This window comes from Solanum lycopersicum, chromosome 1 (assembly GCF_036512215.1).
Source record: "Solanum lycopersicum chromosome 1, SLM_r2.1".
NCBI classification, from domain to species: domain Eukaryota; kingdom Viridiplantae; phylum Streptophyta; class Magnoliopsida; order Solanales; family Solanaceae; genus Solanum; species Solanum lycopersicum.
This window is the reverse complement of record NC_090800.1, coordinates 85,190,597-85,208,154: the sequence shown is the minus strand read 5'-3', so window position 1 is coordinate 85,208,154 and position 17,558 is coordinate 85,190,597. Positions and strand designations below refer to the sequence as shown.

Here is a 17,558-nt window from a genome sequence, read left to right as displayed (position 1 = left end):
TCTATGAGCCTCGACACCAAAATGAAAATTAAAGTAAACAATTCAATTCCTTTTGATCAGTAGTTTTTTTTATATCAATATTTTAGGTTAAGCACAATATATTCTAGTGTGTATATGGATACTTCGTTAAAGCACTACATATGCTTAATACCAAAAAGTGGAACTGGTCTGCACGTTGATAGTCTAAAGAGAGACTCAATTTCTACATATGCTCAACATATTATGTGCACGTAATATAATTTGTCAAGTGATAAATTTTCTATTTTCCTTTAGTCTATTGTTGTTTAATTATATAGAAGTACGTTTAGTAGCAAGTTCCATAGTGAAACAAAATACAGTATTGCAATACATTAGCCGAGTGGTTTCCATTAAAATTTCCAAGTTCATCTTGACATATGAGTGGTGTATAAGTTTTTCATTTTCTAGTATTTCATAATTTATAGATCGTGCCAGTAAAAAAATAATACAAGAAGCAGCAAAGAAGTTCTTTTGGAGGTAGAAAAAATGAAGGCTCATGTCATCTGCGGCCTCTTGAAATCGTTCATATAATTCACTTTAACACCTCAATTAGGACTTTTACCTATTGAACACCTCTATCCTCCTAAATAATAATTTTAATCAAATGTCAGAATCGGAAAGTCTTCTTGGATCCTTCACTTGAATTTTCCAATGGCCATCAGAAAAATTAGCAATTTTAGCCTTTTGTCTCTCCAATCTTATCCTTGTATCCATCTCTGGAGTCAAATCACAATATTTCTGAAGCTCCTTTGGCATTAAATCATAAACTTGCCACCACTTTGCATGAATTAAATCATTTGGAAAGTCCCTATATTCCAAAACATCCCAATTACAGTCATAATCTTTGTAACACATCCATGGCTTTAAACCTAAGTAATGCATTGCGTATGCATCCTCAGGATATTCATATTTTCGACTTTCATCTGTCTGGAAATTCTTCAAAAAATTCAGTTTAGCAGGCCACCTATGCCACCAAGAAAAGACCTCATTCAAAAACCCTTGATCACCTCCGTTGTACGAAACAACAGTTAGGGTTTTCTCCATTAGGGTTTTGAAAGTACACTCCGATGGCTCGATTATCATGATCCCTGAGTTGAACACATGCCTACAGTTACCAGCAGCTGATAACTGTGGGAACACAAAGAAATGATCAAGATTCTTGAAGAAGAGGAAGTCCGCATCTACAAAGATAAGCTTGTCATATTCTGTTAGCTGCCATATCCGGAGCTTGCTGTAGTTCCATTCATTGTAAGTGCCTCTTTTTGCATGAGGGTTTCTTATTCTTTCTATTATTTTGATCTTCCATCCTGCTAGTTTGAGACTATGTAGAGTTTCTTGTGATATTGAGTTGTCGACAAGAAGAATTAGGTCTTTCGTGGATTTGGATAAGATGATGCTTTGTGCTAGAGATATTGCTCCACACACATATGATTCTGAGGAGTGAAGAACAGTAACATAAGCCTCTCTTCGCTTGTGTGCACTTTTGTTGCTTGTGGATGACGAACCATATTTTCTCCATACTTCTCGACCTAGTAGTTTCAACCAAGGTAAACATAATGAATGAGGTCTAACTTGTAACCCTTATAAAATGAACATAGCAAAAAGAGAAAAAAAACAGGTAGGTCTCTGGTTCAAGTCTTGAGTATGAAAGAAAATAATCAATAAGGGTCGTAGTGAGTGAGATGAATAGAATTCTTTCATCTTAAATGAGTGTTGTTGCGACACGAATTTGGATTAGTTGAATTTATAATGTAGATATCAGACACTAGACGAAAAATATATAAAAGAGAAAAAGTAAATGAAATATATTAGCCGTAGCAATTTATATGACTGTATTTGACTGACAACAAATTTTTAAAAAAAAAATACTTTTGAAATTTATAATCTAAAACAAGTTATAAACATTTGCAATGATTATCTTACTTATGGGAATATAATAAAAGTTTTAATTTTGGGTTAAATTAAAAAATACTATGTGTACTTAAACAGGTGATGTACAGTCTTGAAAGTTTGACCCCACTTGCCTACATATTTTAACCTTTCTTTTTCTAATATGGTAAATTATTGGATTACACTTCACAAAGATTGGGAAATATATTACTTAATTATTGTTATTTGGAGAATAATTGAATTAAATTTTGAATGATTTTGTTTAATTTAGCCCTTTGGTAAGGTGGTTTACTGTCATTGATTCATTTCCATCTTATTATAGATCCGAAGCACCTATGTTCAGATTGCTATAAAGAGACAATTGGGTGGTGCCCAATTACAATAATAATAATAATAATAATAATAATAATAATAATGTACTTTACCTAGTTATCAAAATTTATCCCTTGAAAAATACTCCATGTTCCATTTAATATTGTCTTCTAAATGCAGGATTAATCATAGAAAATTTATTTTCTAAATCTAGCTATTTTTCCTCTCAAGTTAGCTAGTGGATTTGTTCAATGCTTAGCCAACATATCCTCAAACAATTCATGTGGTCAATTATTTTAGAATAAATATTAACTATGATGCCATATATACATAACAAAAAGAAATTCAAAGTACAAAAAATTGATGCATCAATAATTTCCCTTTTCATGGGATCTAGAAGTTGCTATATTTGGTCCTAATTTATTCAAAAATATGAACCGTAGAGTACCTAATCATTTTAAACTAATATTCATCAACGTGTAATTTTGTTTTTGTTTTTACACTATCAGGTCACATTTGTTTGGTATAGAACGCAAAATCCCCATTCTAAAGGTTACTTAGCTTTCACTTGGCTGTAATATTTGAAGTTGAAACTTGAAAACTTAAGTTTTTGAAGTTGTGTTTCAACAAGCATTTTGCTCATGAAAATATTGAAGTATTGTGAGTAGAAATCCAGAATTTCAAAAACTAGTCTAAACCAATTTTTGGAACTTGAAAAAATTTTAAAGACCAGATTTTCATAATTTGATCTAAAATATATAGTCAAACAAACATTTTAAAATAAATTTTGAAAATCATATCCAAAATGGCCAAACGCTAACTTAGTTCTAAAGTCGTGAGTTTTAAGTAGCCTTTATTTCCATCCCGTCATTTATGTTGATAGTGCATATTGTGGTAGAATCAAGATTTTACTATGAATCTTCAATATATTAACGCAAACACATGGAGATGCCAAGATAATTCAATATATATCATATCTACATATATAATTTTTAATCGAAGTGTGTTTAGATGAACCTGTCGTCCCCTACGTCTGCCAAGTTGAATTCAAAAAAAAAAACAAAAAAAGTTAACAACATACCTTGTACAGCAAATGGACTGGCAAGTTGGCAAGATCCAACAGGCATGAGAATTTTCTGTTTGAGTCTTCTCAAATCAGGTTTGTAAATCCATACATTTCCTTCATGCCATATTTGATCATCACACCTGAAAATCTCAAGCATAGGGCTACAAGGTCCAATGAAAACAACGTAAATTTCGCGATAAGTATCGTTACTATCCAATCCATTTTTCACCAAAAGATTAGCCACAACTAGGTTCACTTGTAACCTAAACACATTAGTAGCATTTTCACAAGGAGCCCTAGCCAAAACAACGTCTAAATTCACATAATCTTCAAGCTCAGGCATTGGAATTTCAGGACATTGGGATGATTTTTGAGGCACATTCTCATTGATCCACTCAGGAAATAAGTCTTTCCACATTACACTTTTGTTAACACGACGAAAATGAACGTTGACTAAGTCAACTTCATCGTCGTGTAGATCTTTGACTTCAATAGGTGTTTCGTGCACGTTAACTAGTCCAATTTTGAATTTTGAATTTTTTGTTTTGTTTTCGAGATATTTGTACCACTTAGGTTTGATAACTTGCCTAGGGAAGATTTGTTTGTGATCTTTTAAGGTGTGGAATATTAAGGTTTCATGGCGTTTAGGGCTATGAGATATACTAAGGTAAATGAAAACTATGAAAAATGAGATTATTGAAATGGTGACAAGATTTAGTTTGGTGTGAGAAGGCTTGGAACCCATTTTTTTTAAAATAAAAAAGAAATTTTTTGATTTGGTTTTTGAAGATGTGAGGTGCATTTATAATTAAATATCTTCTTCTAAAAAGGAAATAAATTTAATGAAAAGAATATTTATTTACAGTCAAGAAAATTATAGTAAAATGCAGCGAACTTTGTTTGTTCGAGTTTCCAAATCATATAAGGATTATCAGTATCTCTTTGCTCATTTGTGTTGACTCTAAATTAAGGATGTTACATAGGTGGATATTGAATTATATTTAGAATTAATAAATAGGTTTGAATTATGATCCGTCCAATATTTTTGAGTTTAAGTAGGTTGGTTAATTCTGAATTTTAACAATGTATGATAATCTAAATTATCTAAATCTATTATAGTTACACCATACACCGAATGTCCACTACATATTTTTGCTCAATTTTTTTAAATAAATTTTACAATTGGATAAACTTGCTGCAATTAGAGAAACTTATATTTCAATAAGTTCGCAATTAAATAAGAATATACAAGTACATTCGAATTTAAATAATGAATTAGTCTCTATAATAAATTTACTTTAGTCTTCATTTTATAACAAAACTTTTTTAAAAAAATTCATCTGATTTGTTCAGTTACCAAATCAAAAAAACTAAAAATGTTCTTTTAAGTAAACTCAAAAGAGATGAAATAACTAAAATCGTCCAGATTAATTGCATAAATCCAATCGATTCGAATCTATTGGTGAAACAAATAGAAACTATAAGTTGCTATCAAAATAATCATATCAAAATTTGGATTAATTATAATTTTATGAGTTAAATTTGGTACACTTTCTAGAAATTTCTAGAGCGTTTTGTAGCCTGGTAAGCAGGGGATTTCCTTAAAATTTACAAAAACAGAGTGACCATATAGGTGTTGCCAATTGATGTTTAACATGTGTTTGCGCATAGAGTTTCGCACTTAATCATGATCCATTAACATGTATTTTTATTTTATTAAATTATTTAATCATAGTAAATTAATATAATTTGATACAAACAAAGGATACGAATAAGTTTTTACCATCGGAAAAAAAGGAAATTGTTACTTGTTAGTATACATGATTTGAATTTATCTCTAATCAAATAATCATCAATTGGAAAGTTTTCTTGGATCTTTCACTTGAATCCTCCAATGTCCATCTGAAAAATTAGCTTTTTTAGCTTTTCTTCTCCATTTTACTATCCTTGCATCCATTTGTGGTGTCAATGCACAATATTCCCTAAGTTCCATTGACATTTTCTTGTACACTTTCCACCATCTCCCATGAGCTGAATCACTCGCAAATAATTGCGATTCCATTTTATCCCAATTGCAATCATAATCCTCGTAACACAACCATGGCTTTAATCCCAAATAATGCACGGTGTATGAATCATCAGGAAGATGGCGATGATTTGAATTTACAAATATCTTGAGTGTATTTAGCTTAGTAGGCCATCTATGCCACCACACAAACATTTCATTTAGAAAACCTTGATCGCCCCCATTATAAGAATCTACTTCAAACCTTTTGTTCATTAAAGTCTGAAACTTGCATTTTGATGGTTCAATGATCATAACACCTGAATTGAAAATGTAACCATCGTTTCCAGCGGCTGATAGTTCCGGATACGAAAAGAACTGATCAATGTTTCTGAAAACAACGAAATCTGAATCGATGAATATGACTTTGTCGTATTCTATGAGTTGCCATATCCTTAGCTTGCTGTAATTCCATTCGTTGTACGCGTTTTTGGGGGCATGTGGACTTCTTATTCTTTTGATTTTCTTGATTTTCCATCCTGCTGCTCTGAGACCATGAAGTGATTTTTCTGAAATTGAGTCATCTGCTAGTAGAACAAGGTCTCTTGTTGAGTTAGTTAGAATAATGCTTTGTGCTAAAGCTATTGCTCCACAAACATAAGCTTCTGAGGAATGTATAACTGTCACATATGCCTCTCTTGGTTTGTGGAACGTTTTGTCCAGTGCTGATACCGGGTAACTCTTCCAAGATTCTTGTTCTGTATAGAATTTTGACAAAAACTTAATTTCTATGTATCGACAGTATTTAAAATACGAGAAAAACTCTCTGTTTGTTTTTTTCCTTCGGTTAGTCGTTAGTACTAATTGATTTGACAAAAATGTACATTTAATATTTGTTAATCTAGTAAAATTTAATTTCGAAAATTAGATAACAAAATAAAAATAGAGTACAAATTTACCTTGTTCTGAAATTGGAGGAGCAAGCTGACAACTACCAACAGGCATGAGAATTTTTTGCTTCAGCCTTATTAACTCAGGTTTATAAACCCATAAATTCTCTTCATGCAACAACATGTCTTCACATCGGAAAATCTCCCACATGGGCCCACAATCGCCTATAAACACCGCGTAAACGGGTCGATTTTTATTCAAACCACCAATTTTTACCAACAAGTTAGCTACCACTAAGTTAACTTGTAACCTAAAAACATCCCTAGAAACATCCATCCCTACGTGCTTACATGGAACCTTTGCAATGATCACATCCGATTCATCGTACTTGTCGAACACTGGCATTGGGATTTCTGGGCAAGTAGGCTTCGCTGATACCTCTTTTTCATCGATCCATTCTGGAAATAAGTCTTTCCACTTAATTTTATTCGAAACCTTGGGGAATTTTACATCGAACGTCTCCATATTTTTCGCCCCGTGCAATCCAACGTAGTCGAAAAACAAGACATCATCAAGGTTGACTAGGCCAATTTTTAGGGTTGATTTATCCTTGATTTCGTCTTGTAAAAGTTGAAACCATTGAGGTTTACTAGTGACATGTTCCATGGGCATAACAATATTTTGTCTAAAAGTTGGTTTTTCTAGGTTTGGGATTGGAATATCATGATTTTTTGGTCTTAATTTGCAAGTTAGAGTTAGGTAGAAGAGGAATATGGAGAGAAATATGAGAGAAAGTGTATATGATTTTGACTTTGTAACTGCCATTGTGTGTGTGTGTGTTTTTTTTTTGGAAGGCTATACCAAGTCTTTGTGGTTTTGATTTTTACTAAATTTATATTATCATGTCTTACGTTTAGTTTTTTTTATAGACAAATTCAAGATAAATAGAAGAGTTTAGCATTTGGTAAGAAGTGCATGGACGCACGTTCATAGTCAAATATTGTATGATCCTTTTTAATAGTCATCATTGTTTGGGGCCTGTAAATTAATGTACATTGATTTCTTATAAAGGGAATTGTATGGATTCTTTAAATTTTTAATTTTGGATAGAGTTTTTTGGTTGGTATTTATTAGGTGGGAACTATAGTTTAATTATATTTTAATGAAAAACTAGTGATTTTGGCTTTTGTGTTAATACGTTGTCTCATGATCATGTTTTTCAAATTATAATATCTCGAAACTCTAGCCTTCAAGTAGTGGAGAAAAGATTAATTGGAATTGACTTAAAAATTAGAAATTGATCATTGCATAACACAAATTGTGGGATGCTACAACAAGAATATAATTGCTTCCTACATACTAAGAATTCGGTAAAATTTATCTACGAGTAGTATTTATATCAATTCAATGAACAAATGATATCAATGACGTAGCTATATATAGTCTAAAGTGATCAGTTGAATATTTTTCGTCAAAAAATTATATTATATATAAAGAAAATTTTACAAAAATATGTATGTATCAAATATTATTCTTCATACATATATATATATCAAATCTTGCTCATTCTTATCAAAAATTTTAAAGTGTAGATATTTTTACTAATTAGGGAAAATTTCATATATGGCAAATTTATTTGATTAAATAACATTATATGGGTATAGTTTACCTAATTACATTCCATGGGTATAGTTTAGTTATTTTAGATATCCTTAATTTTGTATATAAGGTTTCTTTTGTTTTTTATTTATACAATTTTATTTTAAAAAGTGATTTGTAACTGAAGCATTAAATATGCTAACAATAAATATAGATAATGCCATAATTTAAGATAAACGTCCCCCTTTTAAGGTAAACGTTCAAATTCAAAAAAATAAGAATTATACAACAATTGAAACAAAAGATAAACTTGTTTTTGCTGTTTATGAAACAACAGTTCATTAATTTTTTTTTTCTTTGTAATCGAATTCAGGTAAGTGTTCATTGGATGAAAATTCATGTTTAATATTGCAATAATTATACAAAGTTCTATTGGATTTACAAATTTTGATTTATGTGCGTTTGTTATTGTGGTGTCATAATTTATTTTATTTTTTTTGAAAAACTAATTTCAAAATATGATTATTTTAAGCAGAAATTTCGTACTATACAATTATATATTTTTTGTTAATGTAGTATTTTTATATTATAAAGAAGATCAGTGTAAGCGAATACATGTAATCGTTGGTGATAATTGTACATAGCCATAAAATAAGTGTTTTGCTTTTGATACAATTATATACTTTTTTTATGTAGTATTTGTATATTAAAAATAATATCACTGTAAAATCAATTCAGTAATTTGATTGTATAATATATACAGAAACATTCAATTTTAAAAGAAGTCATGTACAGATTAATTTTTTGTATATGTCTACAAACTTACTTTTTTTTATATTAATATATGTACATGAATATAGTAGTTAAACATGGCAATATATACAACTGTCTAAATGACTTTGTATATACTCCAATAATATATAAATTTAATATATACTAACTTCAATAATTTGTATATAACTACTAAAATATACAAATTACAATTTTTGTATATGTATATAAACTTAATATATACTAACTTCAATAATTTGTATATAACTAATAAAATATACAAATTATCATATATGAAATTTTTTCATCTGTATAACTAAGTCCAATTACTTTTTGTATATATATACAAAAACAAAAATAATAATGAGCCTTTAATATACAATCTGCTACTACCACTATTAAGACTTAGTATATTATTCATTATACATAACTTAAAGTATGTATAAAGTAATCAAATTTACAGACACATATACAAATATATAACTAAAACATGTGTGTACTAAACATTCAATATACTATATACAATTACGTGAATACAAATTTACTTTAATTTTTTGTATATTGACATCTAAGTAACAAAAAAATTGTATCTAAATTTGTGTTTTAAGCCACTACCTCATGATTATGATGTTCTTCAGATCCGTCAACTTCACATGCATTTTTCTCTGAATCAATGTTTACTGTTTTCCTCTTTCTTCCTCCTTGTACAATTTTAATGCCTCTAGCTTTAGCATTGTTAATAACTTCTTGAACTGCCGTAGGGTCATATTTTTTCTTTGATCTCAATTCTTCCGTTGTTTGTTCATGTTGAACTTGTTTTGATTTTACCATAGACCCTACATCAACTCCAAAATCTTGAGTTAAACCCATTGAAAACGATGGTAAATTGTCAACAAAATTGACATGCAATGGAATACCTCTGGTAATCCTCATAGATGAAGATGATTCATTAATTCTGTGACTAATTTGAGATCTAATAAGAACAAACAATCGATTATTTCATAAAAAAATATGAAAAAAACATAAGAAACACACTACATTTACAATTGTTGAATAAGAAGAAAAAAAAAAGGAAAACGACTAAAATTTAGGAGTACCTACGAAAATTGAATTCAACTTCGGAAGGGAGTAATTGAATTTTGGACAATTTAAAATTCAAATCGGATAGAGGTATTAATTGTAGGAGAAAAAGGTGGAATATGAATAGGAGAGATAATATTGTTTTGTGTAAAATTATATACAAAATTAAAAAAAAAAGGTTTTATACTATTGGTTATATAATAAATGGTGGACCCCATTAATTATAGTAAAAAAAAATAAACTATAATTATAGAAAGTAAATAAATTAAACTATACTCCTATTATATAATTACTTAGGAATGTTTGTCATTCCATATAATTTTCCGTAGGAAGTAAAAATTTAACGAATCCATTGGGCCTGTTTTAGATGCACTGATGACACTAAACAAAAATCACCGAAAACATTCTTTAAATTTCTAGAATTATTAGAATAAATATAAACTAATTATAATTTTTTTTGTTATCGACAAGTCGATTCTAAATCGTTATTTATTCTTTTTGTGATCACGTATATTTGCGGGTGTATTTGAGAGCAACACTAAACCCCTTAAGTCTTAATCATGATAATTAGTATGATTAGATACTTAAAGGTCGAGTAAAATCTTAGTAAAGAACCTCGAGTTAATTTCTTTTCTATTTATTTTTTTATTTACTGACAATAATGATTATGCCCCTCCGTTTCATTTTATGTCATATTTTTACGTTGTACTTGCATTAAGAAATGATATAATTTTACCATTTTATCCTTGTTTAATTTTTCTTAAGTCAACTTTATTAATAAATGATAATATTAATTGACTATTCTATCAAGGGTATAATAGGCAAAATATGAAAATTTATACATAAATTTTATATAATCACAAGTATTGTACTCCAATTATTTATAGAATAGACAACATATAAAGTGAGACGAATGGAGTACTTAAATAGTTCATAGGACCAATTAAATGTTAAAATTCTTATTTGAATTATAGGACTAAAACAAAGAATAATAAAATAATTCAAAGACCAAAGTTATTTTAATCTCATATCTTATAAGTAGGTGGGTTATTAATAAAATGATTTATTAGATGATAATTATTGCTAAACCACCGCTAAAATTGAATATCTATTCTAACAACACTTTTATGGGTAAGCACTCCTATTATTAAGATCATTTTTTCTTGAATTAAAGATAGGAATAATTATGCCAGCTCTAATTTATAAGAAGTTATTACTCTTACAATGTGAAATTTGTGGATTTCTCATATCTAAATATTTGTCTATTATATATAAATTAATAGATTATGTTCTGGCCAACAGGGGATTTGATTAAAATAATTGAATCTTTCACTTAAATCCTCCAATGCCCATATGAAAATTTAGCTTGCATTTTTATGTTTCAATGATCAAAATATCCCAATGAAAATGAATCCATTGTTTCCAGCGGCTAATAGTCTGAATACGACGATACAACCAAGTGTATATATACTGTATGCCTCTGCCATGTTTGGTAAACTAAATGGTCGAATCATATGAAACTTGATGGTTAAATGATATATATTGATAAATGATAACTATCTAAAAAAAAAAGGAAAAAACTTTACCTTATTTTGGAAATGGACTAGCAAATTAAATGGTTGAATGATATAATATTGATAACTATCCAAAAATAGAAATAAGAAAAACTTTACCTTGATCTGGAAATAGATGAGCAAGCTGACAACTTCAGACCGGCAATAAAAAAAATAATCTCATATTGAGATTAATTATAACATATTGATAGTACATGAGAAAATTACACCATCAACTTATTTTTAGAAGTAGATATATATTCTTTCAATTTTATAATAATATTTCCATCTTCTCTTTTCCTTTTTATTATAGTAAACACATTTTAAAATTCTGAAGTTTATTTTTCTAGAAATAACATTCAAATATTTTTGATACTATCAACTTTAAGTATTATTTAAATTTGAGTATATATGCTGGTATAGGGATCAAAGTTTGCTTTTAATTAATTGGTAATGTTGATTTAATGAACTAAGAAGAAGAGAAAATGTTGTCCAAAATATTAGAAACACGTATCCAAACACTTTTTTTCTTGTGAAGAAGATTTAATAAGTAATACTCCTACCGTTTCACAAAGAATGGTCTAGTTTGACTTGACATGAAATTTAGGAAAAATAAAAAAGATTTTTGATCATGTGATCCTAAATTAAAGTTATGTTAAATGTACAAAATTGTCTCGCTTGTGGCTTAAACATGTCATGCGAAAAGTTATTACCAAAAAAAAAAGAAGGTCATTCTTTTTTAAACAAACAAAAAGAAAAATGAGATCACTCTTTTTTAAACAGAAGGAATAGTTATTGCTCTAAATTCTAAAAAAATAAATATGAGCAAAATTTACAATTGATGAATGTCTTAAACTACTTCAATGGCGTTTATGAAGAAGTACGGTGAAAATAATGAGGACAAAGAAAGCCATGAAAGAATCCTTATAAAGGTAAGCCAAATAACATTCCTAAACAAACTTTTCTATACTTAATTCAGAATCTAAGTTATTACTTTTTTTGGTTTAAAAAAGGATGACCTAATTTGACTTGAAATGAAGTTTAAGAAAAGAAATAAGATTTTTTAATTTTGTGGTTTTGAAATAAGGTTATGTTAAATATATCAAAATGTCCTTTAATCTTGTGATCTTAAACATGCAACGTGGAAAGTTAAAATTAAAATGTTGACAAAAAAAAGAAAGGGATCATTCTTTTAGAAATAAACTAAAAAGAAAATAAGACTATTCTTTTATAAACGAAGGAAATATATAACATTCTTTTTGTTATTTTTATTTAAATATAAATAATATATAAATATATTAAGAGAAATAAGTATTTCTAAAAATGAATTGAAAATTTAACTTTCATATCCATTATCAGTGAACTGTAGTTATCTCTAAAATATTTATGTTAACATTTTAAAATAAATCATATAAAATATATATATATATTTTAAAGAATGAGTCGGCCTTACATGACCCACAATCTGTTTATTAATAAATTGAACTGATTGTTTTTTGGCCCATCAAAATAATGGGCTAACCTGACCTGATGACCCGTATAATTCCCAAAGAAATGAGGCTGACCCATATTAACTACTCCAGATTTTATAACTCGCTAAATGAAATATGTTCTCCTAATATACAACAAGCAAATTTTATTATTCCTTTGTTTGTTTTGCTCTCCAGTAATTAGTTCCTTTTCAAAATTCGAAGAGTTTGTGGAATTCTTATTTCCCTTTTTTTTATTACATGAAATCAACACTTTGATACCTGAGATTCGGTAACGAGTAGATACTTTCGCAGAGGCATAATCTATTTTCTGATTAAATGCATTACGAGATGTTTTTTTATACTTTCCTTCTCTGAACTTTCAAAATGGAAGTCAACATAGCGAGGGAAAGGAAAGGAAATGAATATATTGATTAGTTTTTCTCTCTAATCTTGTAGTATGACATTATAAACCAAGATAATATATACATACTATACTATTAAAAAAATAATTATTTCTCCAGTGAAAATTCTCGCCGGAAAATGTTAAATGTTATTTGCACAGATATCTAGATTAAATGAGTGAAAAACAAAAAATATTTAGTGGCAGTTTCAATATTTGAATGAAAATTTATTTTTTTTCATATGTTTTCACGAGAATAAAATGTAAAAAAAATATTTTATAGTAACACATATTTATTTTTTCATAGAGTCATTTTTATATATATATATACTAGGTAGAGATTAGCCCGTGCAAGCACGGGCCCAACACGAGCCCAATATAATGAAGATTTAGTTAGAATTGTTTTGTTGAGAACAAGTTATCTAAAATAATTAAATTTTGAAATAAATTATTATATATTTCATCACTACGACAAAAAAAATCTGCAATAAACAAGTGAACGACTACCCAATATTCCCAACTAAACATAAAATAAAATAATTCAAACATTTTGTCCTGAAATTATTATTCACACCAAGTAACTCTTTAGAGTTTGTTTTATTTAAGAAAAAACATAGAGTCTGTTTTATTTAAGAATAACATATACTAATTGAAAAGTGAACAATGTATTTAAAGTTAGATCCAGAGATCTAAAGATTTCTATAAATGTTCTATTTACATATTAACATAATGCAATGAATTAAATTGAAGGTCAGCCAGGATGCAGTCTAAATTGTGATCTCCAACTTGCCCTGTCATATAAACAAGGTAGGAAGTTGGTATTTGTAAAAATATAAGATACAAAGAAATTTTAGTATATAGAGCAAAGCATATGTAAAAGAACAAGCGAGTAGATCCAAAGATAAAGGGGGCAAGTTAAAACTAAAGAATACATTCAACGTGTAAATAAAGATGAAAATAAGAGAAATGAAGTCAAGTTTGAAGGAGGGAAAAAGCGAAGAAAAATATGATCAGCTTAGCAGGTGACAGCGCAAGTGTTCAAAAGTAAATGAGTTCAACATGATAGCAGCCTTGATTTCATCATAGGTGGCTTCTTTCTCCAACCTCACTGTGCGATCAACCACAGAGACATCGACTGTTGGAACTCGGAAAGACATTCCTGTTAACTTTCCATTCAATGATGGTAGCACCTTTCCAACAGCCTTTGCAGCTCCAGTGCTGCTGGGGATAATGTTGAATGATGCATCTCTTCCTCCCCTCCAGTCCTTAGCTGATGGTCCATCAACAGTTTTCTGGGTGGCTGTTATAAAATAATTACTTAGTACTCGAGCTACAGAAGTTGTATTAACTTCTAATGCATAAAGCAATACTTACCGGTTATGGAGTGAACTGTAGTCATAAGACCCTCAACGATTCCAAACCTGTCATGAATAACCTGCAAAGTCATAAAAGAAATCATTTAAATTCACATATAGGCTCAAATACTAAAATGAAGAATAGGGCAAAAGAAAAAAAGGGAACCTTTGCCAGAGGTGCAAGGCAGTTAGTAGTACAGCTAGCATTAGAAACGATGTTGAGGTCTGGCTTGTATTCCTTTTCATTGACACCAACAACAAACATAGGTGCATCCTTGCTAGGAGCAGAAATGACTACTTTCTTAGCACCACCCTGGTAATAACAACAACCAAAAAAAATTAAGCAGGTACTCAACACCAACTATTCAATGCAGGTAATCAAGCTAATGTGCAAGGAAATATGTGATAACCATATCAATCCAAGTAGTCAACACCCAAACATCATCGCATTAGCATCAATTTACATTTTAAAAGAAACTAATATATAGACAATACAAACAGCGTACTGCAACACCTAGACTCCTGTCGAGAAAATACATAGAGAAGTTTTAAATTGCTTTCAAGATGACAGCATACTCTGTCCTTAAGTTTCCACAAAATTTTGATTGGACAGGAGAAGAAAACAGAAGTACATGCTAAAGCCTCAGAATAGCACCTTCACTAACAAATGCATACATAAACATGTACAAAAGCAAAAATGCAAACAAAGTTCGCCACATGGTTTCAGGCACCAAGTGTTCAGGCCATGGGGGATTATATGTTGGAGCGTCAAACTATGTATTTTGAAAAATCAATATTAGCTACAAACAGTAAGCCAAAATAAGAACGCTCTAGTTATTTAGGATCACAAACCTTCAAGTGGGCAGCAACCTTGTCTTTATCAATGAAGACTCCAGTTGACTCCACGATGTACTCTGCTCCAGCCTCAGCCCATGGGATTTCCTCTGGGTTTCTTCAGACATCCATACTATAAGTCCAATCAAGAGAAATTCTAATGCAGTTTTTCATATAATAATGAAAAGTTGGAGACATAATTTACCTTATGCCAAATACAGTAACAGGCTTCTCATCAAAGAGAAGAGTCTTCTCATCCTTAACCTTGAGCTCATTGTTCTTCCATTGACCGTGAACACTGTCATACTTAAACATGTATGTCTGCAACAAGCATCATATACAATACCCATCAACTTAACCCCTCAAATAATAACAGTAAACTTACACATGACCATGTATGTCTGCAACAATCATCATATACAATCCCCATCGACTTGAAGCCCCAGAAAACAACAGATCTACTGATATTGTTACTACTGAATATCACTGTGTGAATTTCACAAAGCATAAATAAAGGAAAAGTGTTGTGTTTAACCCAACACTTCTGGAAAGTGAAGAACTAAGAAACAGCCGAAGAAAAAAGAATTACAGGGTCAAAAACACCCCTTTTTTAATGACTGAGGTGCACTGATCATCAAAAACAGATTTAAAAGTATCCCAATTTTTTGAGATTCCTACCTGAACTATCATGTGTGAATTTCCTACTTGAACTATCACCAAACATTTACTGAAACACACCAGTACTATGAGTAGTTTACTTTTCCTACCTGAAATTTCAGGTATGAAACTCAAATCCAGTTGAGCCTGTTTAATTCGACCTTTGAATTAGTTGTTCTTAGTTTTTAAAATAAATTCCTAATAAAAAACTCAATTAATTGATTTACTAAAAAGTTATTGGTGATGTGTTTCTATTGAATCTAATGTAGCATCTTTTTCACAATTCTCATCAACTATAGCAATTATCATAATTCGTGACAACCATACTATTGGAGTTCAGATGTTCTTTCTTCTTTTAAAAGGAAATGAGGAGTGGATTAGGAATCAAACCCTCACCAATTATGTGAAAGTTTAGTAGTCAACAACTAATCTACTAAGATTCCCACGGGAGTGCAATTCAATTCTTCTTTTGTCTCTTTTTTCAAGCGAAGGCAACAACAACCTTCAATTGCATTTTACGATGAAAAACGAAATAACAATCCGAAAAGATTGTTTATGCAATAACCTCATGTCATAACACCTCATGCCATTTTTATGGCAAGTCACTACACATCATTACATGAAAATCATATAACATGATCTCATCACAAGTTTGAAGCTCTTGTTTCAAGAACACACCACTTCAGCTATAGGTGATAGGTCCGTACTACTATTACTTGCAATTCTTATTTGAAAAATATTAAAGTAACTAATATTTCACAATTCATACTACCTTAAACATCACACATCTAGAGAAAGTAGATCATCATTTGTATTGGGAAAAAACACCAAAGCATATAGTCCTTCTTGTGGCACATTTTCATAGTCATAAATATTTGACAAAACACAAGAAAAATCTAAAATATAGGTACCAAGTGATTAACAATATGATAACTCAAAGTATTTCCTCTTGATAACAGAGAGGAGGAGAAGAGGTTCTCCAGAAAATTAACATGTTATATCCTCTGTCTCACAATGCATTAAACAATACTACATATGTCACAACCCAATAATTTTACAAAACAATAAGCTACCTCTTCCAACACGAAATTAACTCTCAATCATATATCTTATAACCTAAATATATTCTCACAAGTACCACAACAACTCATTTTTCTCATCATCTCCATTATGTCAAATTCTAGAACATTTACACATAATAATCCAAAATCCAATAATTCAACACGTGAATTTCAGTCTCAATGGAAAATTTGCAACTATTGTGTCAAACAAGAATCAAACATAAACCTAAAGTATCAGGAAAAAAAATAGATGCAATAATAATACCCAGTTGTGAAACAACTATGAGAAGGAGCATGAGGGTATGTATCACTTACCGGCTCATGTGTTTGCCAAAAATCTGTAGGTAATCAATTTTGATACAATTGATGCCACTTTATTTTTAAATAGAATTCTTTTTGCATTAATCTCATGAAAGAAGAAGATGTGAAGTTGTTGAACCTCCATCATAGACATGCAATTAGAAATCTGCAAGACAAATTGTGCATTGTTGAAGGAGATATGATCTCATATGCAGAGGATTGTTGGCAGATGGAGGAATATGCACATCACACGTTTGATATTCTATATGCATCTTGTGACACCTGTTTATCATA

General features: G+C 29.9%; 3 protein-coding genes across 3 annotated transcripts; all 3 read right to left on the bottom strand.

The window, feature by feature from the left end:
* Positions 1 to 350: 350 nt before the first annotated feature.
* On the bottom strand, positions 351 to 3,836 carry LOC101264382 (putative UDP-glucuronate:xylan alpha-glucuronosyltransferase 4). The gene is made up of 2 exons (XM_004231222.4): positions 3,302 to 3,836; positions 351 to 1,547 (listed from the first exon to the last, which is right to left on the bottom strand). The coding sequence occupies exons 1-2, from the start codon at positions 3,702 to 3,704 to the stop codon at positions 619 to 621; spliced, it is 1,332 nt and encodes a 443-aa protein (XP_004231270.2). The 5' UTR covers positions 3,705 to 3,836; the 3' UTR covers positions 351 to 618.
* Positions 3,837 to 4,974: 1,138 nt separating this feature from the next.
* Positions 4,975 to 7,173, bottom strand: LOC101264076 (putative UDP-glucuronate:xylan alpha-glucuronosyltransferase 4). Its single transcript, XM_010314365.3, has 2 exons — positions 6,251 to 7,173; positions 4,975 to 6,049 (listed from the first exon to the last, which is right to left on the bottom strand). Exons 1-2 carry the CDS (start codon positions 7,005 to 7,007, stop codon positions 5,139 to 5,141), a joined length of 1,668 nt encoding a protein of 555 aa, XP_010312667.2. The 5' UTR covers positions 7,008 to 7,173; the 3' UTR covers positions 4,975 to 5,138.
* Positions 7,174 to 13,703: 6,530 nt separating this feature from the next.
* On the bottom strand, positions 13,704 to 17,439 carry LOC101263770 (glyceraldehyde-3-phosphate dehydrogenase, cytosolic-like). Its single transcript, XM_010314356.4, has 6 exons — positions 17,280 to 17,439; positions 15,452 to 15,567; positions 15,265 to 15,364; positions 14,579 to 14,725; positions 14,432 to 14,492; positions 13,704 to 14,357 (listed from the first exon to the last, which is right to left on the bottom strand). Exons 2-6 carry the CDS (start codon positions 15,559 to 15,561, stop codon positions 14,068 to 14,070), a joined length of 708 nt encoding a protein of 235 aa, XP_010312658.3. The 5' UTR covers positions 15,562 to 15,567; positions 17,280 to 17,439; the 3' UTR covers positions 13,704 to 14,067.
* Between the last annotated feature and the right edge of the window lie 119 nt (positions 17,440 to 17,558).